The 23531-nt window shown below is 48.5% G+C and overlaps 1 protein-coding gene across 1 annotated transcript in view; it reads left to right on the top strand.

The window, feature by feature from the left end:
* The window catches only part of AK1 (adenylate kinase 1), a 121204-nt gene that overhangs the window by 18755 nt on the left and 78918 nt on the right, over positions 1 to 23531 (top strand). Inside the window, exons 2-5 of the mRNA XM_060250756.1 lie at positions 9984 to 10167; positions 13574 to 13735; positions 16410 to 16582; positions 21529 to 21642. Of these exons, the coding sequence (XP_060106739.1) occupies positions 9984 to 10167; positions 13574 to 13735; positions 16410 to 16582; positions 21529 to 21642 (633 nt within the window). The remainder of the gene's footprint in view (positions 1 to 9983; positions 10168 to 13573; positions 13736 to 16409; positions 16583 to 21528; positions 21643 to 23531) is intronic.

Genomic DNA, 23531 nt, shown 5'->3' on the forward strand with positions numbered 1-23531 from the left:
GTCACCTAAATAGCAAGGGTCTTTAAAATGAGATTTGTCAGAGTGATCAGTTGTTTGAAGTGGTCCGTCAAGAAATATGTCCTTCTCTATCAAGCTGGTTTGCCAAAATCTGGGACATCCTTATCATGGGAAAAAAATCACTGCTCACATACAACACTCTGAAGTTTGCCCTAAAAACTCACATTTCATGGAAAAATGGTCTTCATTTGTATTTATTTATTTATTTATTTGATGGACTTATATCCCGCCCTTCTCACCGAAGTGTCTCAGGGCGGCTCACAACACAATGATTCATACAATTCCATTTAAAACATTTACAGATACAATAAAAGCATAGTTAATAAAACAAGATAAAATAAAGGCAGCGGTCTATAAGAGCATTTTGTTCCATCCAAAGATGTTCCATCCAAAATATCAGTTAGGTGTTATAGGCCTGCCGGAAGAGGGCTGTCTTGCAGGCCCTGCGGAACTGCCCTAGGTCCCGCAGGGCCCGCACCTCCTCCGGCAGCTGGTTCCACCAGTAAGGTGCCGCTGTTGAGAAGGCCCGATCCCTGGTGGATTTTAGGCGGGCCTCCTTTGGTCCAGGGACTACCAGCAGATTTTGTGAGCCGGAACGTAGTACTCTCTGGGGAACGTGTGGGGAGAGACGGTCCCTAAGGTAGGCAGGTCCTAGGCCATACAGGGCTTTAAAGGTAATGACCAACACCTTGTACTGGACTCGGAATGTTACTGGCAGCCAGTGCAGATCCCGGAGCCCCGGCCGAATGTGCTCCCATCTTGGGAGCCCTAATAGCAGCCGGGCAGCAGCGTTCTGCACCAACTGCAGTTTCCGGGTCCGGCACAAGGGTAGCCCCATGTAGAGGGCATTACAGTAGTCCAGCCTCGAGGTGACCGTAGCATGAATCACTGTTGCTAGGTCGTCGCGTTCCAGGAAGGGGGCCAACTGTCTCGCCCGCCTAAGGTGAAAAAAAGCGGACTTGGCAGTGGCTGCTATCTGAGCCTCCATCGTCAGAGAAGGCTCCAACAGCACCCCCAGGCTCTTGACCCTGCCCGACGCTGTCAGTGGTGCGCCGTCAAAAACTGGCAGGGGGATTTCCCTTCCCGGGCCGCAGCGACCCAAGCAAAGGACCTCTGTCTTCGCTGGGTTCAGCTTCAGCCCGCTCAGCCTAAGCCACCTAGCCACTGCCTGTAACGCCCGGTCCAGATTTTCTGGGACGCAGGCGGGCCGGCCGTCCATAAGCAGATAGAGCTGGGTGTCGTCTGCATATTGATGACAACCCAGCCCATACCTTCGGGCAATCTGGGCAAGGGGGCGCATATAGATGTTGAATAACATCGGGGAAAGTACCGCCCCTTGAGGCACGCCGCAGTCAAGCGTGTGCCTCTGGGACAGTTCCTCCCCAATCGCCACCCTTTGTCCCCGACCGTCAAGGAAAGAGGAAAGCCATTGCAAGGCCAGCCCCTGAATCCCAGCGTCGGCAAGGCGGCGCGCCAGAAGCCGATGGTCGACCGTATCGAACGCTGCCGATAGGTCCAACAACATCAGCACCGCCGAGCCACCTTGATCCAGATGCCGCTGAAGGTCATCCGCCAGGGCGACCAGCACCGTCTCCGTCCCATGGCCCGGGCGGAAGCCAGATTGGTAGGGGTCAAGGACAGAAGCATCCTCCAGGAAACTCTGTAGCTGCAACGCCACTGCCCTCTCAATAAGTTTGCCCAAAAAGGGCAAATTCGAGACCGGCCGATAGTGTGCCAATTCGGCCGGATCTAATGTTGTTTTCTTCAAGAGGGGACGGACCACCGCCTCCTTAAGCGCTGATGGAAAATGCCCCTCCAGTAGGGATCTGTTTATGATATCCCGTATAGGATATCTTAGCTCCCTCTGGCAGGTCTTAATAAGCCAAGAGGGGCATGGGTCCAATTTACAAGTTGTCGGGCGTGCAGATAGGAGGATCCTGTCAACTTCTTCCAGGCTGAGCGCACTGAAGCCGTCCAGTACACAGTCCGAAGACAGGCACGGAGCCTCAGGTTCGCTAACTGTATCTAATATGACAGGGGAGTCGGAACGGAGCGATGCGATTTTATCCGCAAAAAAATTCGCAAAAGCCTCACAGCCAATTTCCAATTCATTAGCGTTTGGTCTGCCCTGTGGCAGTGTTGTAAGGGTCCGAATTGTGTTGAACAGTTGTGCCGGGCGCGAAATTGCGGACGCAATCTCCGCCGCAAAGTATGTTTTCTTTGCGGCCTTGACTGCCATCTCATAGGACTTCATAAACTCTCTATAAGATGTTCGAGTCGCTTCGTCTCGAGTACGCCGCCATTGCCTCTCTAGTCGTCTGAGTCCCCGTTTCAACCGCCGCAACTCCTGGTTATACCAGGGTGTCGGCCTTGAACGAGGGCGCAGAGGACGCCTAGGTGCGATCTCGTCGATGGCCCCAGCGAGCCTGTTATTCCAGGACTCCACCAGGTCATCGAGGGAATCGCCAGGGGGGCAGGGATCCCGCAGAGCCGTCAGGAACCGTTCCGGGTCCATCAGGCTCCGCGGGCGAGCTAAAATAAGCTCGCCGCCCAAACGGGTTTGGGGTGGGACGTCCACACGAGCCTTGAGGGCATAGTGATCCGACCATGGCACTGCTATAGAAGCAAGATCGTTCACTAAGACTCCCGACGCGAAGATCAAGTCTAACATGTGACCTGCCTGGTGGGTGGGTGTCGTAACTACTTGGGAGAGTCCTAGTGTCGCCATGGAAGACACTAGGTCCATCGCCTGATTGGAGGCACGTCATCGGCATGAACATTGAAGTCACCCAGGATCAAAAGCCTCGGGTGCTCCAATGCCCATCCTGCTGCGGCCTCCATCAGGGATAGTAAGGCGCTGGCCGGTGCGTTAGGCGGTCGGTACACCAGCCAGATCGCCAACCCCTCCCCAACATCCCACGCCAGGCCGGCACATTCAATGCCCCCGATCTCCGGAGTCGGGAGGGCCCGGAAGGAGTAAGCCTCTCGAATGAACAGGGCCACCCCTCCCCCCCGCCCGCTAGTCCGCGACTGGTGAAAGACCGAGTATCCTGGGGGCGCCATCTGGGAGAGAGCTACAGTCTCCCCATCGCGGACCCAGGTCTCGGTCACGCATGCCAGGTCCATGTCCTGCTCAAGCAGGAATTCCCGAAGGATGGAGGTCTTATTATTGATGGACCTGGCATTACATAACACCAGTGACGGAGGCGAGTAATTTCGCCTTGTCCCCCTACCTGTCACCATCGGGATGGGACGCAGGCTGGAAGGTGGTCGAGCACTATCTTGTCTCGATCCCCTTCCCTTCCATCTCCGCCTGTTCCCACCGTCATACCTTCCCCTCCCCAGGAGTACCGGAATCCCCAGACCAGTCATCTCTCACTGGTACCACCAGTCCTTCTACTGACAGATATTCAAAAATTTGTCTCTTCTCCGCCCTCCCACCTCCAGTTGGCCTATCAATAAGTTACCCACTAATATTCTAATAGTTATTTAATATACATTCATCCCGGCCCATCCAATTCACTAGCTAACAATAATAAATTATAAATCCAATTGGCTCCTTAGTTGAAATCTGCAATCATTATCCCCTTTTTCTATTAATTTGCCACAAATAATTCCATTAAATTAGCTAGTCAATAAAACAAGTTTAAATAACCAATAATTAATCCAATCTTGATAAATTGATCCAATCTTAATAATTTGGGAGATAGGATCCCGTGGGTAGGAGGGTATAGTTTATGCCAACTAAAGTGCCGGAGGCAATAAAGTGCAAATGATCTTAATTGGTTAAAGTGCTACTGTTTTAAATACAGCTGTTTTAAGGTGCTGATGACAATAAAGTGCAAACAGTCTTGGCCTAAAGTGCAGTAGTGTCTATAAAGTGCGGGTGTCTTGGCCTGAGACTTAGGTGCTGATCTCACATGAGGGCGGCGCATACCAACACGTCGCCCAGGCGCCCGGAGACCTTCAGTTCTGACAATGGGAGGAGAGGGGGAGGGGAAAAAGCCAGGGCCGTCGTCCCGCCGGCAGACCCGCTGCCTCGGTACTTCGCCCCGTCCCACAGTTCTTTTGCGCCGCCGCCGCTACCTCTAGCCTCTCGCCGGCGTCCTCTCATTCCATCCCCCAACTCTCCAGTCCACAGGCCTCCGGTCCCCGCAATGAAAGGAGGGGGGGGGTGGGCCGTCTTCCCGCCGGCGGCTGAGCCGCGTCGGTACCTCGCCCCGTCCTACAACTCACAGACGCCGCTGCTACAGCCTCCAACCTCTCGCCGGCGTCCTTCGGCTCTCTAAATTCCCTGGTCCCCCTCCGATTCCGTGCTCCGCCGTCTACTTTCAGGCCTCGGCACTCCACGCTCCAGTTCAACCCCGCTTGCACTTAGCACTTCCCCGCCGCGGCCCTCCACTCACGCCCGGCGTTTCCCAGCCACTCACGCCCGGCGTTTCCCAGCCGCGGCCCTCGCTGTCTTTGATGTCGTCCCAGCTGGTAAGCACTTCCACTTTATTTTCGCTTTGTTTTCCAAAGGAGGCTGTTCTAAGTTCGCCTTTGCCTTCCCCAGCAACTATATAGTTGGCACAATGTCCTTGGTGGTGTCTGAAGAGATTATTTAGATGGAATAAGCATCTGAAAATGCTGTTGTGCCGGGAGCCTCAACGTCTCGCTCCTTACCTTGCCGCCGCCATCTTAATGTTGTAGATTATGTAGCAACTCATGATCTCCAACCATACAATTCAGAATATCTCAATTTACTCTACCTCTAATTCCCCCCCCCCCATTTGAAATATCTTCTTTCCTCCTCTGTTTGAGCTAGTTGTGGTCTACATCTTGCACAAGGTTCATACTACTGTTGCAGAAGGTACACTTTATAGTAGTAATAGCATACATTAGTTTGCACTGATATTCTTTAAATTCTGTAATTGATTGATTATGGCATTTTACATAACTTGATGTTAATCTACTTGCTATGTTTCCTATCTTTTATTTTCTTTTTTATACATAATGTGGCTGTTATGTTCTTGTCCAATATGGTTTACAGCTTGTTTATACATACTTCTTACTTAGCTATAGTCAATACTATTTACTGCACTGCAATGTTATTTACCTCCTTGTTCCTTTGCAACCCTGTTTGGTTTTTGTATTGGAAAACTCCAATAAATTGTTAATTACAAAAGAAAGAAAGAAAGAAAGAAAGAAAGAAAGAAAGAAAGAAAGAAAGAAAGAAAGAAAGAAAGAAAGAAAGAAAGAAAGAAAGAAAGAAGAAGAAAAGAAATATGTCCTCTTTTGTGCTTTTTTGGACCCTTTCCCCTTCTGCTCCCTGTTAAGGGTTCTAATGCTGCTTTTCAGTGTGTGTGTGTGGGGTTGGGGGAAGCAAATGAGAAACACTTTGTACATCTCCCCCATCCCTCTCCTTAGTCTGGACCCAGGATTATTGTGAAGTTGAAATACCTCATCCTGAACTCCAGGGCGGGGGCAGAGGGACAAGGTCCCTGTGCAGTAGACCAGCTCTGTGTTTGTGGCTTAGTCCGTTGCTTCTCATTCTGCCTTCTGCAGAGAAATTCAAGAGCCAGGCTGCTCAGGAAACGTTTGGAAAAGATCGTCACTTTCTATTCTTTGGTCCTCTTTTTTCTCCCTCTTTAGGGGGCTTCCCTGGTCGTAGCCTTCTGCCCTTGGGCAATAGTGTCTTCCAGAGATAGCTAGGTGAAGCTTTGAAGAAGTGGCCACATCCAATGAAAAGGCAGCGAGGCACAGGCCATCCCTTAAGAGCATAAGAACATAAGCCATGTTGGATCAGACCCATGGCCCATTCAGTCCAACACTCTGCATCACACAGTGGCCAAAAAAACAGGCGCCATCAGGAGATCCATCAGTGGGGCCAGGACACTAGAAGCCCTCCCACTGTTGCCCCCCCAAGCACTAAGAACACAGAGCATCACTGCCCCAGACAGAGGGTTCCATCAATATGCTGTGGCTAATAACCACCGATGGACCTCTGCTCCATATTTTTATCTAACCCCCTCTTGAAGCTGTCTATGCTTGTAGCCGCCGCCACCTCCTGTGGCAGTGAATTCCACATGTTAGGCACCCTTTGGGTGAAGAAGTACTTCCTTTTATCAGTTCTAACCCGACAGTTCAGCAATTTCATTGAATGTCCACGAGTTCTCGTATTGTGAGAAAGGGAGAAAACGACTTCTTTTTCTACCTTCTTTATCCCGTGCATAATCTTGTCAACCTCTATCATCATGTCACCCCTCAGTTGATGTTTCTCCAAGCTAAAGAGCCCCAAGCGTTTTAACCTGTCTTCATAGGGAAACGGTTCCAACCCTTTAATCATTCTAGTTGCCCTTTTCTGCCCTTTTCCCAGTGCTATAATACATCTGCAATATCCCTTGCCAACACTGCCATTAATCATACCCTATTCTGTTGGTCTGCAGCAGCTGCGTGGCCCCCAAAGGACTGTCGTGGGTCTGCTCCTCTCTGCCTTTCTTCTCAAGGTGCTCCCTCGACAGCCGGCTTCTCTTCCTCGTTCAGCACCCAGTTAGCAAAATGGAGAAGGGGAGGCTGAGGCAGGAGCTGCCTGTATCCAGCCCATTAGCATTAAGGAACAAAAACAATGCAGCCGCGTTTTGATGCCTACCAAAGATGGTGAGGTTGGCAGGCTTTCCTTGGGGCTGGCGGGTGGCACGCAACTGACTGCTCTGCCATTGCTCAATTGTTATCTCTGCTTGACAAAGGATGGGAAATCTAGTGGCAGCGTAAGAACCTGTGGAGCTGCCTACTTAACCGAGTCAGATCTGTTCCCTGGGTAGCTCACTGTGAACTGGCAAGTGGGTAACTGGGTTCTCAGGCAGAGGCAAGATTTTCTCAGCAGCTGGTAATTCGAGAGCCTTTATGAACGTATGAAGCTGCCTTATACTGAATTGGACCCCCCTCGGTCCATCAAAGTCAGCGGGGCTTTTTCTTGAGCAGGAACGCAGTTTCGACTGGCTTGGCATCAGGGGGTGTGGACTAACATGTAAATGAGTTCCTGCTGGGGGTTTTTCCTACAGAAAGCACTGTGTGAAACAATGGTGTCATTAGGGGGTGTGGCTTAATATGCAAATGAGTTCCTGCTGGGGGTTTTTCTACCAAAAAAGCCCTGAAAGTCAGTATTGTCTACTCAGACTGGCAGCGGCTGTCCAGGGTCTCACAAGCTGAGGTTTTTCATGCCTATTTCCCTGGACCCTTTTTAGTTAGAGATGCCAGAGATTGAATCTGGGACCTTCTGCTTACCAAACAGATGCTCTACCGCTGAGCCACCGTCTCTCCCCTAACATATGAAGCGGCCTTCTACTGAATCAGATCCTCAGTCCATCAAAGTCAGTATTGTCTACTCAGACTGGCAGGGGCTCTCCAGGGTCTCAAGCTGAGGTCTTTCACATCTATTTGCCTGGACCCTTTTTAGTTGGAGGTGCCGGGGATTGAACCTGGGACCTTCTGCTTACCAAGCAGATGCTCTGCCACTGAGATTGAACTGGGGCTTCAGCTGAGCCGCATGCACTGCTCTGGATGCCCTTCACTCACTCTGCTGCTTTGTGTCAAATGCTGCACGGTCCCCATTAATGATCACCTCTGTGAAGAAGAAGAAGAATTGCAAATTTATACCCCACCCTTCTCTCTGAGTGGCTCACAACCTCCTTTATCTTCTCCCACCACAACAGACACCCTTTGAGGTGGGTGTGGCCAAGAGGGCTTTCCCAGCAGCTGCCCTTTCAAGGACAACCTCTGCCAGAGCTATGGCTGACTCAAGGCCATTCCAGCAGCTGTAAGTGGAGGAGGAGTGGAGAATCAAACCCGATTCTCCCAAATAAGAGTCCACGCACTTAACCACTACACCAAACTGTGATGAACTCAGATAAACCTGGGCCCAGCTAGTTAAAAAACGTATTGTTATAGTTTGGCTAGTTAAAAAACGTATTGCTATAGTTTGGCCCTCAGACTATTGAAGTCTTTCAAGGAAAGAACCAACCTGGAAGAAGAAGATATTGAATTTATATCCCACCCTATACTCTGAATCTCAGCGTCTCAGAGTGGTCACAATCTCCGTTACTTCCTCCCCCACAACAGACACCCTGCGAGGTAGGTGGGGCTGAGAGAGCTCTCCCAGAAGCTGCCCTTTCAAGGTCAACACCTGCGATAGCTATGGCTGACCCAAGACCATTCCAGCAGCTGCAAGTGGAGGAGTGGGGAACCAAACCCGGTTCTCCCAGATAGAGTCCAAGCACTTAACCACTACACCAAACTGTGATGAACTCAGATAAGGTTTAGTCATTCAGTGAAGACATTAAAGTTCCAAAACGAAGTCTCGGTGAAACTGAGCCCCCAGGCTCAGGTGTACAATTATAAGAGCCAGTTTGGTGTAGTGGTTAAGTGTGTGGACTCTTCTCTGGGAGAACCAGGTTTGATTCCCCACTCCTCCACTTGCACCTGCTAGCATGGCCTTGGGTCAGCCATAGCTCTGGCAGAGGTTGCCCTTGAAAGGGCAGCTGCTGTGAGAGCCCTCTCCAGCCCCACCCACCTCACAGGGTGTCTGTTGTGGGGGAGGAAGGTAAAGGAGATTGTGAGCCGCTCTGAGACTCTTCGGAGTGGAGGGCGGGATATAAATCTAATATCTTCTTCTTCTAACTTTGGGTCCAGACCGTTACATGTTTGAAGCGCTAGGTGCCTTTTTTCTCTACCAATGAAGCATCCTTCATTCCCCCCTTGTCATTAGTTCTGTAGCTGGTTACTCCAAAAGCGAAAGTTTCTGAGCCATGACTGACCTTCACCGCCCAGTTGTATCACATTCCCAGAGTGGAAGAATCATAAACTCATAGAGTTGGAAGGGACCTCTAGGGTCATCTAGTCCAACCCCCTGCACAAACACTTCCCCCTAAATTCACAGGATCACTGTCAGATGGCCATCTAGCCTCTGTTTAAAAACCTCCAAGGAAGGAGAGCCCGCCACCTCCCAAGGAAGCCTGTTCCACTGAGGAACCGCTCTAACGGTCAGGAAGTTCTTCCTAATGTTGAGCCGGAAACTTTTTTGATTTAATTGCAACCCATTGGTTCTGGTCCTACCTTCCAGGGCTGCAGAACAATTCCACACCATCCTCTGTATGACAGCTCTTCAAGTACTTGAAGATGGTGATCATATCACCTCTCAGCCGCCTCCTTGTTACTTGTTCATTGTTACAGACAGTGTAAGCTGAGTTAGCGTGAGCTAGCTCACAGTTTTGTAGCCTCTGGCTCACACATTTTTGTCTTAGCTCAGGAAAAATGGCCCCAGAGCAAACTAATTTATGCAGTAGCTCACAAGAGCCCCGTGGCGCAGAGTGGTAAAGCTGCAGTACTGCAGTCCTAAACTCTTCTCATGACTGAGTTCGATCCTGGTGGAAGCTGGGTTCAGGTAGCTGGCTCGAGGTTGACTCAGCCTTCCATCCTTCCGAGGTAGGTAAAATGAGTACCCAGCTTGCTGGAGGGGAAGTGTAGATTACTGGAGAAGGCAATGGCAAACCACCCCATAAAAAAGTCTGCAGTGAAAATGTTGTGAAAGCAACGTCATTCCAGAGTCGGAAACGACTGGTGCTTGTACAGGGGACTACCTTTACTTTTTTTTTTTAAATCAAGCTTGTGTTTCCAGAATTAGGTAGTTCTTATTTTGTTTCAAACTGAGATGTGGCTCTGTGTAACTTTGTAGTCCTGCAAGCCCATGGGAATTTCCGGACAGCACTGCACTCTGTTAAAAGAAAGAAGGATCTGGACAACCAAAACCAGTACCCTTCCAACAGAGGTTACTCAGTGGTGGCACCTCATCTTTCAAATTACTTAGGATGTCAATTTAAAACACCAGGTAGGGGGCTAATGGATCAGCCTTGGACGGGGATAATCCACTTCCTTTGTCTTCTAAGCGGTGATTGGTTTTACTGTGTCTTCTGCTGCTGTCTCTACAGAGCATGCTCACGGGCCTCATGTATTACCGCCCTGAAGATCCCGTCAGTTATCTGGAATGCTGCTTACAGAAAGTCCGGGAGCTGGGAGGACCCGAGATGGTACAGTGGGACACATTCATTGTTCAGGATCCGCAGGCTGTATATCCCACGAATAGTGAGCACCGCAAACCCGTCTTCCCCAAAGGTGAATATCAATAGTCCCACTTTGTTCCTGCAGCAGTTTGTTTGTTTCTGGTTTGGTCTAAATCAGGAGTGTCAAACATGTGGCTCGGGGACCGAATCGGGCCCCCAGAGGCCTCCTATCAGGCCCCCAAGCAACTGGCTGTCATCTACTTCATTCTCCCTCTCTCTTGCTTCCTTCCGCAAAGCCTTCCTTTGCCAGGCTTGCTCAATTGCACAGGAGCTACAGAGAAAACCCTCTGTTTTCTCCATTGACTGAGGCTCCTCCCTTGGGGGGGAGGGGGGAAGTGGAGCTTGCTTTGCTAGGCTCTCTCGATCGCACAGTAGAGCTATTGAGCCAAGCCTCTCTTCCTTCTGTTGACTGAGGCTCCCTCCCTCCCCAGAAAGAGCCAGAGCTTCCTTTGCCCCTTTCCCTGGATTCCACAGGAGAAATACAAAGTACCTTTAAGACCAATGAGTGCTAATGTTTTAAGCATGTTTTTTATTAAGTTTTTTTTAACAAAAGTATTTGTGTTTGTCTGTGACCTTTATAAAGTTTATATCTCTGCTATCAGTATACACATGGCCTGGCCCAACAAGGTCCCATTTATGTCAGATCCGGCCCTCATAAAAAATGAGTTCGACACCCCTGATCTAAATCATTCTTTGCTTTCTTATATGATTGCCTGTGTTGTATTGTGGGAATAGCAGGCATCCTCTGAAACATTTGTAATCTTCATTAGGGAAGATCCAGGGCGAAACTTAGATAATTGTGAGCTACCCGAGGAACAGCAATTGTAAGCAGCAAAAAAACTCCTCTTATTCCAGGTTAATTTGGAGGTCTGTCTCCTCCTGTATCCTTTCCATTAAAACATCAGCTGGCTACTGCCTAAAAATACAATGTGTACCTTGCTGAATCACAGTACTGGAAAACTGCGGCAAAGCGCGCTGTTGAAAACCGCAGCAAGACTAAACTGTCTTCACTGATACGCCTTGCATCCAAGCTGTTAGACGTTTTGGCTTTGTTGGCTTAAGAGAGCACTGGAGTGTTAGAATTCTTGATAATATTTGCTTTACTTACTAGTACACAAACAGTTCAGAACGGGGGGTAAATGCAGCCCCTCAGCGGACAGCAGATGGCTGACTCTGCAAAAAATAACTTGGGCAGGTTCCCGCTACAGACTCCACTCCGCATTCTGCAAAATCATTCTGCAAGCCGTTGGTTTCTCACGCGCACATTATACCCCTGCAAAGCGGGGCTCCGCACCTGACGATAAATTTGCCCATACGAGAAAATCATCCCCAGCCACTAGGATCTATTCAATCCGTTTGACTGTTCCTTTGGGGGCACTTGAAGCAACGTTCAAATGAATTAACAATTCCAAGTAATAAAGGCCTCCCAAATCCACTAGGCTGGTGCCCGAAGGAGGTTCCCCGATGCCCCCTCAGCGTAGTTTATTGTTTGAATCAATTAAGTGCAAGATTTAGAGAGCAGTCCTAAGAAGGTCGTCTCTGAAGTAAATCCCGTTTTATTCGAGGGGGCTTATTCCATCCCCCCCTCCCCCCAAAAAATGGTCTTTGGATTGCAACCCTACTTCCCACATTTCAGTCAAATGGACCCTTAGGGGATACACAGCAATTATTTAAAAACGATATGCAATGGTAAAAAAATCAAACATATCAGTACAGAATTAAAAATAGTAAGATCATCATGTTATGTTTAAGCCGTCCATCTTAATTTTAACCAGGCGGGGCAGAGTGGGTGGTGGTGGAGTCAGCCATGGAAAAGGGCCTGGCCCCCAGTCCACCTTGATCCTGCCCCCCAAAGAATGAGGGTACCTGTCTACTAGTCCTAAGTAGGAGGTGCTTCGCCAAGCGGGTCAGCCAGGAGGGACACGTTATGTTCCATGCCATGGGGAGGCTGGATCAGGTGAAAGTGGGTCGATCCATCCCAGAGCCAGTTTGGTGTAGTGGTTAAGTGCGTGGACTCTTATCTGGGAGAACCGGGTTTGATTCCCCACTCCTCCACTTGCACCTGCTGGAATGGCATTAAGAACATAAGAGAAGCCATGTTGGATCAGGCCAGAGGCCCATCCAGTCCAACACTCTGTACACACCAAAAAACCCAGGCGCCAAAAAACCCAGGTGCCATCAGGAGGTCCATCAATGAGGCCCAGGACACTAGAAGTCCTCTCATTGTTGCCCCTCCCAAGCACCAAGAATACAGAGCATCACTTGTCCCGGACAGAGAGTTCCAAAAACACGCTGTGGCTAATAGCCACTGTTGGAACTCTGTTCCATATGTTTATCCAATCCCCTCTTGAAGCTGGCAATGCTTGTAGCTGCTACCACCTCCTGTGGCAGTGAATTCCACATGTTAATCACCCTTTGGATGATTAACATTAGGTCAGCCATACCTCTCACGGAGTTGTCCTTGAAAGGGCAGCTTCTGTGAGAGCTCGCTTAGCCCCACCACACGCACTTCACAGGGTGTCTGTTGTGGGGGAGGAAGGTAATGGAGATTGTAAGCCGCTCTGAGATTTAGAGTGAAGGGTGGGATATAAATCCAATATAATCCTCCTCCTCCTCCATCCCACACCCCCAGGATAATTCTTGGTGGGGTTTCATGGTCAATCCACTTCAGTGACCAGGAATGGTTTCTATTTTCTGGTGGTCCCCATGCCTTGAAAATCACTGCTGATCTGTCCCTGTTCTTGCTCTTGCGGTGCCTTGTTAAAAGGTGTGACTTCTTCGCTTTGCAGAAAGATGCTGGAGCGGCAGGGATGTAATACTGAAGCAGCCACTAGAGGGGGCAAAATCCATCCATCCAGAAAAGAAAAATCCTGAAGCAATAGGGGCACAAGGCATGAAAATGAGAGTGTAGAAGAGCTGATAATCTCTATAACAGAAATGCCAACCAGGAATTGCTGGAACAGAAAAGTTTTCAAACAGCTTCTGAAAGATAGGCTGCACGACAGATGTAAGCAGGACCTTTTATGTAGAAAAAAAACTAGCAGGAACTCATTTGCATATTAGGCCACACACCCCTGACGTCACCATTATTCTGCACAGGGCTTTTTGTAGAAAAAGCCCAGCAGGAACCCTTTTGTGTATTAGGCCACACCCCCTGACATCACCATTGTTTCATATAGGGCATTTTTGTAGGAAAAGCCCAGGGGAGACTCATTTGCATATTAGGCCACACCCCCTGACACCAAGCCAGCCAGAACTGTGTTCCTCTGCATTCCTGTGCAAAAAAAAGCCCTGGATGTAACTTTCAGTCTACTTAAATGAAACTAATGCAAGCACCAGTCCTCAATCCTGTATATAAGCCCTAAAAGCTCTCTATTTGTGGCCCCCCTCCTTCTGCCCCTTACATCTCTTCTGTAGGCCCGCTGGCCACTGATGCTTGGATCCGATTTTCCTTGTAGGCTCCGGCCCTGCAGCATTCCACCCACAAGAGCATCTGCCACCAATTGAGAGCCAGTTTTCCATTGAGAGCGACTCGGACATGACGGAATCCACCGGGCTGATCCAGGAATATGACGTCTTTGACCCAGCCCGACCGCGTCCTAAGATCATCTTTGTGATAGGTGAGAAGGAAGGCATGTGATAGGTGAGAAGGTCTTTGGGGAACCAAGGGTTCTTTGAAACAGAGGCCAGGATTTCATGTGCTGGAGGACAAGGTAGCAGAGAACAGAAGTGATAGAAAGGACTGCGGTCCTTCAAATTGCTGTTGGAGGACCACTGAGTATCATAAAAACATAAGAAAAGATGAGACCATTAGTCTATCTAGTCCTGTCTCACACAGTCAACCAGTTTCTCTAGATGGCAAACCGCAGGGCATAGAGGCCGAGGCCTTCCCCTAACATTGCCTCCTCGTTCTGGGATTCAGAAGCTTAGTGCCACTGAATGTGGAGGTTCCCCTCAGATGGATCCAAGTGGGCAGCCGTGTTGGTCTGTAGCAATAGAACCAGACAGTAGACAAGTTTGTATTGATGTGCTCAAATAGGGGGTATGGACTGTTTATCTCATTACACGTACTGGCCCATCTCCCACTATATTTTAATGTACCCTTTTTTCCTAATGGCAAACTAGAATGTATTTCTCTTTTAGAACAGTGTATCGGAATATTTTGGTTTTTTGTATTGACATACTCAAATAGGAATATTGGCTGGTTATCTTATTACATATACTAACCCATCTCCCACTATATCCTAATGTATTCTTTTCTTCTAATGGCAAACTATAATGTTGCTATAACTTCTTGAGATACTAATGCCCTCCATTTAAACCCACAACTAAGAAGCCAGAATGTCATCCAGATTTATGGCACTTCAGACCTATGACATGTCTGCTTTTTATCACCCTCCACTACTGTTACAGCCCAGTTAACTATACTAAACAAACACAGACCCCAATTTGTGATTCTTTTAATCTGCTAAAAACATTCCCATGACTCTACATACCAACTCACTGTCCTCTTTCTCTATATTTGAAGACGGATGGCCATTCAGTTTTGTCTGATGAAGTCTGCTTAAGAGCATACGAAAGCTTACATTCTGAATAAAACTTCGAGGTTCCCCTCAGTCACCTGTGCTTAGTAGCCATTGATAGACTTATCCTCCATGAATCTAATGGATTCTTATCTAATCCCCTTTTAAAGCTGTTTATCCCTGCGGCCATCACGAAATCCTCTGGCAGTGAATTCCACATTTAAATCTCTGTGTAAAGTAGCGTGACAAAGTTAGAGTCCAAAGCACCTATAAGGCCAACGAAGACGTATAAAACTTTGTTGGTCATAAAAGGTGCTATTGGGCTCTTACTTTGGCACATTGCTTCAGACCAGGGGTTGTTTTGTAGAAAAATAGGTGGTGGAGCTCATTCAGGGCTTGTTATGCAGCTGTACCTACTATTCAATGGACAAGGTAGGTAGGTGGGGAGGAGGAGGGCGGCTGTCAGAATGGTTCAGGAGCTGTGCTCCTGGGCACTCCGGCTGAATTCAAGTCTTGCTTCAGACCAACGTGGTAGGTGGGGAGGAGGAGGGCGGCCATCAGAAAGGTTCAGGAGCTGTGCTCCTGGGCGCTCCTGCTGAATTCAAGTCTTGCTTCAGACCAACATGGCCACTCACCTGGATCTGTGTGAAGTAGTGTTTTGGAATACTCTCCTGTTTCAAGAAATTCCCTGCCAAGAAGCAATCTTCCCCAGCAAGGAGAGAGAAAAGGTAGACCCCTTTCCCCAACTCTCCACTTGCAGGGATCTTTTTAGTCAAAGGACCAGTCAGAGGTGGAATTTACGGCCTGTGGTACAATGGTGCAATCCCTTCTGCTAATTCATTTTCATGCATGTAGTTTTCTCTTGCTTGGCTTTTGGACGGAGTACGTCAGTGTTGTAGAATGGGAAAGACAGAGAGGGAGCATGTGATGTGTACACATATGCGGAAAAATGAGATGGCGGTGTGGAAGAGTCAGCTCTACTGTTTCATACTGTAGGCGAGAGAAAATTATTTTGGAACAGTCCCCTGAATTTAAAAAACTTGCGAGCAGAAAGCCTGCAAGCAGAAAACTAGTGTGTAGGCAGCTGAATAGACTAGAACAGCCCCCCCCCGCCCTTCGCAATGTACTAGGTCAGGGGTGGCCAAACAGCAAAGTCACATCTGGCTCTTTCACACATTGTGTGGCTCTCGAAGCCCCCACCGCCCCGTTGGCCAGCTAGGAGAAATTATTTCTCCCTTTAAATCACTTTTGCCGGCTAGGAGAAGACATTGCTCCCTTTAAATGCATTTAAAATTAAAGTTGCTTTCTTTCCACCTCTCCTTCCCTTCTCCCTCCTCCATCTATTTTTCCTCCCTCCAACATCTGATGTTCATGTCTCGCCACTCTCAGACATCTGACATTTATTCTATGTGGCTCTTACATTAAGCAAGTCTGGCCACCCCTGTACTAGGGGTTTTTTTATTTGCAGGGCCATTTTTCTATATGGGAAGCATTCAGAACTGTTATCTACCACTTACAGGCTGACGTGGTCCTCCCTTAGCACGTGCTGAAGGCTGCAGAGATCTACACAGCGCACCCATCTGGTTGTGTGACTAGTTCAGCAGGGTTTTGGAGAGGGAGAGGAGGAACTTTGGTACTTTGTATTTAGAGGAGGCAGAGACGCTATTTTCCCAGAATGGCGAATGTGTGTCCCACATTTTTGTAATTAGCAGACCCCTAGAGACATTCTGAATTCGCATTCCTCCATCTATTTTTTCCCCTTGCCTGGCAGGGGGCCCTGGCAGCGGGAAGGGAACCCAGAGCAACCGGATCGCTTCCTACTTTGGATTCAGCTGCGTCTCTGTGGGCGAGATCCTGCGTAACCAAATGATCCATCATGCCACGAGCGATAGGAAATGGGAGCTGATAGCCAAAATCATTGCCAATGGGGAGTTGGCCCCACCGGTAAGCAGGGCAAGCCCTCCAAAGGAGAGCAATCGGGGTGAAATGTGGACTTCCGTTATTGGGGAGGGGGTATGTCGCATCTCACTTGCAGAAGATAGGAGGGGTGGGGGGAAGCTGTCTGTGCAGTTGCAACTCCGCCCCACACTGGCTTCCTTCCACACCAGAGCAGAGGGCCACAAAATAAGCCTTAAAAGATCGTACCCTCCTCTATTCTTTACCTCTAGCCTAGAAGCTAGTTGTACATGAAGATGCCATATTGGTGCAGGGGTTTTGTTTTGTTTTGTTTTGTTTTGTAGCAGGAGCTCTTTTGCATTTTAGGCCACACACCCCTGATGTAGCCAATCCTCCTGGAGCTTAGAATAGGCCCTATAATAAGAACCCTGTAAGCTCTTGGAGGATTGGCTACATCAGGGGTGCGTGGCCTAATATGCAAAGGAGTTCCTGCTACAAAAAAAGCTTTGTCAGTCAGCAAATCTTCTTAGTGTTGGGGGATTTCTACTGTACCCCCAACAGTATAAAACACCAAACTCAAAACCTTGCAGGAACTAAAACAACCTGCAGTTATCAGAAGGCTGATACATACTCACTAATAAGTTCTAAGGCCTCATAGATAAACTTTATCAGACTCCAAGTTCAGAAAAAGCAAACAGTTTATTAGATTCCAGGTTTCTTTTTTTTAGACAGAAGGCTTCAAACGGATAGAAAACAAGTTAAGCAAACTCAGTACATTTCAGCGACTCCAGAAGAAGGCATCAGATATATGGATAGAAAACAAACCGAAAACAGTTAGAATTCAGAATAATTTAACATCAAGCATAGTCTACAAGAAAGCAATATAATGACGTCCCCAACGGGGACTTCCTCTATTAGTTACATTTTCCCATTTAAAATTTAAGTCCCAAGTCCCATTCTATCAGAGCTATGCTCTGTGTTCAATGTTTGAACATGTTTGAGATCCCAAACAGAAATGAACAAGGATTGTTCATTTCTGGGCTAGACTGACAAAGATAGGCTTCCAAACCCTTCCGCCCTGGTGGGGGGCCCCAGGATTTCCACCTTCTTCCCCCGCTCCCCCAAAAAATGGAAGCGGGGGGAGGGGGGAAACGGCGCCGGGGAGCATGGCAAGCCGCCCCATCCCGGAGTGGGCGAGGAGCAGCCATTTGCAACAATTCAGAAACTAGGTCAATGGGTACCCTCTTGGCCTTCATTGTTTTGACTAACTCTGGTTGTTTATACTTGGCGGCAAAATTACTTACACACACACCTGAATGACACAAGTAGCTGAGGTATGAGGTCAGGTCACTAGAGCCTTTATAAGCCCTCCACTTTTGAGCAAAAGCTGCAGACTGTAACAGAGGCAGGGTCCTCTTTGTCTAGGGTTGCCAAGTCCAACCCCAGAAATATCTGGGGACTTTGGGGGTGGAGCCAGGAGACTTTGGGGGTGGAGCCAGGAGACACTGGGGTGGAGCTAGGGGGGAGGGGGGAAACGGCGCCGGGGAGTGTGGCCAGCCGCCCCATCCTGGAGCGGGCGAGGCCGCCGCTGCCCCCTCCCTGCCCACCGCAGCTGCTCCTCCGAGATGGGCCCAGGCTGAGCCCATCTCGGAGGAGCAGCCAAGAGGCGGCAGCAGAGCAGGCAAAACCAGGGGAGGGCGGAGGCAGGCCAGGAGCAAGGCGAGCCGTGAATCCGGGCCCTTCTAGGACCCGGACTCGTGGCTCGCCCCCGGCCCGCCTCCACCCCCCCTCCGATTCTACCCCATCTCGGAGCAGCAGCCATGGCGAGCAGAGAAGAGGCGGCAGCGGCGCGTCGTCGTCGCCCGCTTCGAGACGGGGCGGCTGGCCACGTTCCCCGGCGCCGTTTCCCCCCCTCCCCCCTAGCTCCACCCCAGTGTCTCCTGGCTCCACCCCCAAAATCTCCTGGCTGCACCCCCAAAGTCCCCAGATATTTCTGGGGTTGGACTTGGCAACCCTAGACAAAGAGGACCCTCCCTCTGTTTCAGTCTGCAGCTTTTGCTCAAAAGTGGAGGGCTTATAAAGGCTCTAGTGACCTGACCTCATACCTCAGCTACTTGTGTCATTCAGGTGTGTGTGTGTGTGTAAGAAATTTTGCCGCCAAGTATAAACAACCAGAGTTAGTCAAAACAATGAAGGCCAAGAGAGTACCCATTGACCTAGTTTCTGAATTGTTGCAAATGGCTGCTCCTCCATGTTGTTTCTGAAGAGGCAGATTGAACTTTCCCCCTAATAAACCGATGTCACCTTTTGGATCATTCAGTTCTGTGGTTTTAATAAACTGGGCCTCTGGTGGCCAAGTCCCATAACTGCATCTAATTAATTACGAGAGCCAACTCAGAGGGAAATAGAGAGGCTTCTAAGGTGTTTGAAGAGCTTAGTCTTCACTTCACAAGAGAATGGCTACGTTCAGAAAAGAGTTCTTGTAGCCAATTTCATAAAGAGTATATTTAAAAGTATGTTTAAGACCATAAAGAATATGGTTAGGATCATTAAGAGGGCCAACCCAAAATAAATATCGCCACACTCACGACTGTTTGTTTTTTAAAGGGAAATAGTGACCCTACAGAGCTCCACTTTGGTCTCTAGAGGGGTACTCATGGTCACAACTTTTTTTTTCTGGGGGAACAGGACAGAAAAGAGTTCTGGAACCTCTTTGGGAAACCAAATTCTCGAAAGATTTTGAAAAGTTCATGAGGGCCAACTGTGTGTTTCTCCTTCATTTCTCTCCTGAGAGTTCCGGCACTTCTTTTTCCAGAAATGAAAGTGCTGCTGAAGGTCATCCACTGCACCAAAATGAAGTCCACGGGGCATCTTGAAGACTATTATATCTCCAGGTAAAAGAGTCAGAGAGTAGGTGATATGAAGGACCTTTGCCTGAGACCCTGGAGAGCCACTTTCAGTCTGAGTAGACAAGACTGACTTGGATGGGCTTTTTTGGTAGCGGGAACTCCTTGGCATATTAGGCCACACCCCCTGATGTAGCCAATCCTCCTGGAGCTTAGAGCAGGCCCTGCACTAAGAGCCCTGTAAGCTCTTGGAGGACTGGCTGCATCAGGGATGTGTGGCCTAATATGCAAAGGAGTTCCTGCTACAAAAATATAGCCCTGGGTCTGATTCAGTAGAAGGCAACTTCATGTGTAATTCCCACCCAAGCTGTCCCCACTCACTTTCTCAGATACATTCATAAGGGATGTATTTATATTTCATATGTTCAGTGAAGAGAGCTCTGACTCACGTAAAATTATGCTGGAATGATTTTGTTAAGTCTTTAAGGTGGCCGCTGGACTTCTGCTTAATTTTTTTATCTAGGCTGGGGCTTTGCAGAAATGAGAAAAGAGGGATTAGCTCTTCCACCACCACCCTTACGTATTTGCTGATTGGAATTAAGACCTCTCCTCTACCATGTTCTGTTGTTTCTCCCGTGTATGGAAAGAAAGCAGGCAAAAAGCATGGGTTGGGGTTTTTTTCCTTTTGAAGGTTAATAACAAGCCTGGGAAAGGAGGGGTCAGTTATTGGGTGATAAGTGATTAATAAGAACTATTCCCTCCTCAAGATCGATATAGCATAGAGTTTTTATTGGGGGAAAGCAAAGCAAAGGAAAAGAGGGGTCAATTTTAATTGCTAGGAGGATTCAATTCCCTCTTCTTCACGCCTGCAATTTAGTTTAAGCCAGGGGTGGCCCAACTTGCTTAATGTAAAGAGCCACATAGAATAAATGTCAGGTGTTTGAGAGCCACGAGACATGAACAAATATTGCACACAGGTCTTTATTAAAATTCTTAATACTTTCTTTGCACAGAGAGGTAAAATACATATGTATGTGCGTCACAACACGATCATGCTAGGAATGACCAAACAGAAAGCTGGGAATAGCAGTCCACATAAGACCAGAATAGGGAAGGGTTAGGGAGTTATTTTTTGGCATCAGTGGGGGAAGGAACACACATCTACCATATGAATCACTGACCACTTTTTGCTTCATTATGCATCTCTCTTTTTGCCTTGACACAAAGGTTAGTAAATACAGCTCCTACAAGAGCTATGACACTTAGTGGGGGAACCCTGTACTGCCCTCTTTAATTCTGTCCCTCCTTCCAGCAGCTCCCTCTGTTATTGTGCTCTCTTTCCCGCTCTAAGTCACTGGGTGACCTCTGTGGTGGTGGTGAAGAGCTTGCAAGCCTGCCTATTTCCCTCTCCTTCCCCACTTCACACATGGTCAAAATAGTCACCTACCTATGGGTCAACACTCAGAGGCTGACTGAGGTCCTGATGCTAAGCATGCTTACTCAAGAGTAAATCTGCATTAAGTTCCTCTATCTCTGGGAGCCACGCAATGTGTGTGAAAGAGCCACATGTGGCTAGGGTTGCCAAGTCCAATTCAAGAAATATCTGGTGACTTTGGGAGTGGAGCCAGGAGCAAGGGTGTGACAAGCATCATTGAACTCCAAGAGCGTTCTGGCCATCACATTTAAAGGGACAGCACACCTTTTTAAATGTCTTCCTTCCATAGGAAATAATAAAGGATGGGGGCACCTTCTTTTGGGGCTCATAGAATTGGGCTCCCTGGTCCTCAGCTTAGAGGGAACACTGCTGCCAACGTACTAACATTATTTTCTCCTACATGGTCACAGTGGCATGATGAAGATTTTCCGTCCGTCTGCTTGATACGTTTTGGTTGTTTCCCCGTTTTTTGTGGGGAAAATATTAGAAAGTTAGTCAAATCTCAGCGTTCAGCAAAATTCTCACAGGGGGTTTGAACAATGGAGCCCAGACACAAGTATTGGAGAGGGGAGGTAAGAAAGAAAGAGCACAATAAAATTTAGAGGTTCCGGAGCTGCGCTCCTGTCCAGAATGAGGCCTGGTCTTGTCTCAAAACAGCCTTAGTGGCAACGCGTCAACAGTCCCCCTTACCCTGAGTGGATGTGCTTTTTCAGGAGACGACGATTGAAGAGCTGAAGCAGCAGTTTATAAAAAAGCAGGACGCAAAGGGCTTTGTGGTGGACGGCTTTCCCAGGGAGATCGGTCAGGCCTTTACATTTGAGGAGCAGGTGAGATACTGAAGGACGCCAAAAGGCAAACCAAAACAGTCATCTGAAACCAGCGGTCAGTATTCAGGTTCAAAATGCTAAGCCTCAACACGCTCTTAAGGGGTTGGGTATTTTTTTTTTTGTATTTTTATGTGTGAGTGTGTGCACCTTAGGTTTGCCAAGCCCAATTCAAGAAACACCTGGGGACTTTGGGGGTGGAGCCAGGAGACATTGGGGCGGAGCCAGGAGCAAGGGTGCGACAAACATAATTGAACTCCAAGGGAGTTCTGGCCATCACATTTAAAGGGACAGCACACCTTATTAAATGCCTTCCTTCCATAGGAAATAATGAAGGATAGGGGCACCTTCTTTTGGGGCTCATAAAATTAGACCCCCTAGTCCAATCGTTTTGAAACTTGGGGGGTACTTTGGGGAGAGGCACTAGATACCTGAAAATTTGGTGCCTCTACCTCAAACAACAGCTCCCCCAGAGGCCCCGAAACCTCCAGATCAATTCCCCATTATACCCTATGAGAATCAATCTCCACATAGGGAATAATGAAGTGCCCAGCAGACATCCCCCCCCCCGTTTCTGGCAACTCTGAAGTGAGGGATTGGCATCTCTACTCACAAGTTGCAGCCAACTTCTTCAAAGTAACACAGATACACCATCCCAAGAGGAAGCCTTTCCAATCGGAGACTGAAACCTCCGGAGGTGGAAAGTCACATAGTGGCTTTGAGGGTGGGGCTTCCCCCCCACCGGCCAGCTGACTGGGGGCGAGAAGGAGGCTGGGAAAGTGGAAGAACCCCCGCTGGGACCTGGGGATTGGCAAACCTAGTTCACCTGGAAGTTATGGCGACCTCCGGTGACTGACCCCTACTGGGATCCTGGAGGATATTCAGAGAGGTGGCTGATTAAAGCCTGCCCCTGCCTCCTGACTGCTGGTATTCCATGGAGGTCTCACATCCAAGTACTTGCCAAGTTGGCCCTGCTTGGTGTAGTGGTTAAGTGGGCGGACTCTTATGTGGGAGAACTGGGTTTAATTCCCCACTCCTCCACTTGTAGCTGCTAGAATGGCTTTGAGTTAGCCATAGCTCTTGTAGGAGTTGTTTTTGAAAGGGCAGCTGCTGTGAGAGCCTTTTCAGCCCCACCCACCTCACAGGGTGTCTGTTGTGGGGGAGGAAGATGGAGGAGATTGTGAGCCACTTTGAGATTCTGATTCAGAGAGAAGGGCGGGGTATAAATCTGCGGTCTTCTAGCTTCAGAGAGCTAACGAGATTGGGCTTGCCTGGGCTACCCAGGTCAGGGCTATCCAGCTCAACACACTCTTATAAAGTGACTTGGTATAAAAAGTACATTTATCTTGGAAATGCTCTTGCACAAACCCCCTAAGGATGTCTTTATTAAGGACATGGCAGTGAAATCAGTGGGTCACACATGTCAGCAGGGGTCATGGCTGTATGGTAGAGGACCTGTTCAGCATGCAGAGGGTCCCAAGTTCAGTCCCTGAGATCTCCAGTTGTTGGAATACAAGCTATGTACATTCCAGCCATTATATAGTTAACTGTTTGTTTACCCGATAGAGGAAGTGATGTATTGTGACCTAAACTCAATTGTGGGATGGTTCTTACTTTGCCCTCGAAAGATGTAAACACAACATTGGTCAGAGAGGATGTTAAGTGTAAAATGCTTTGATCTTGTATGCAAGTTTTATTGCTCTTCTTCCTGGCGAAATGCTTTTTGGGGAGAAGAACATTGAGACAAAGAACGTAGCCATGTAGTAAGACATAGATGGACTAGCTGGTAAGCTAGATTGTTGTTCTGTTTTATCCCAAGTACCCTAGCCTGATGTTTTCTAGTAAACTTTAAAAGCAGTTGTAACACCTTCCCTGAATACTCTAGAGAGCTG

Source organism: Heteronotia binoei, chromosome 12 (genome assembly GCF_032191835.1).
Source record: "Heteronotia binoei isolate CCM8104 ecotype False Entrance Well chromosome 12, APGP_CSIRO_Hbin_v1, whole genome shotgun sequence".
Taxonomy (NCBI): Eukaryota; Metazoa; Chordata; class Lepidosauria; order Squamata; family Gekkonidae; genus Heteronotia; species Heteronotia binoei.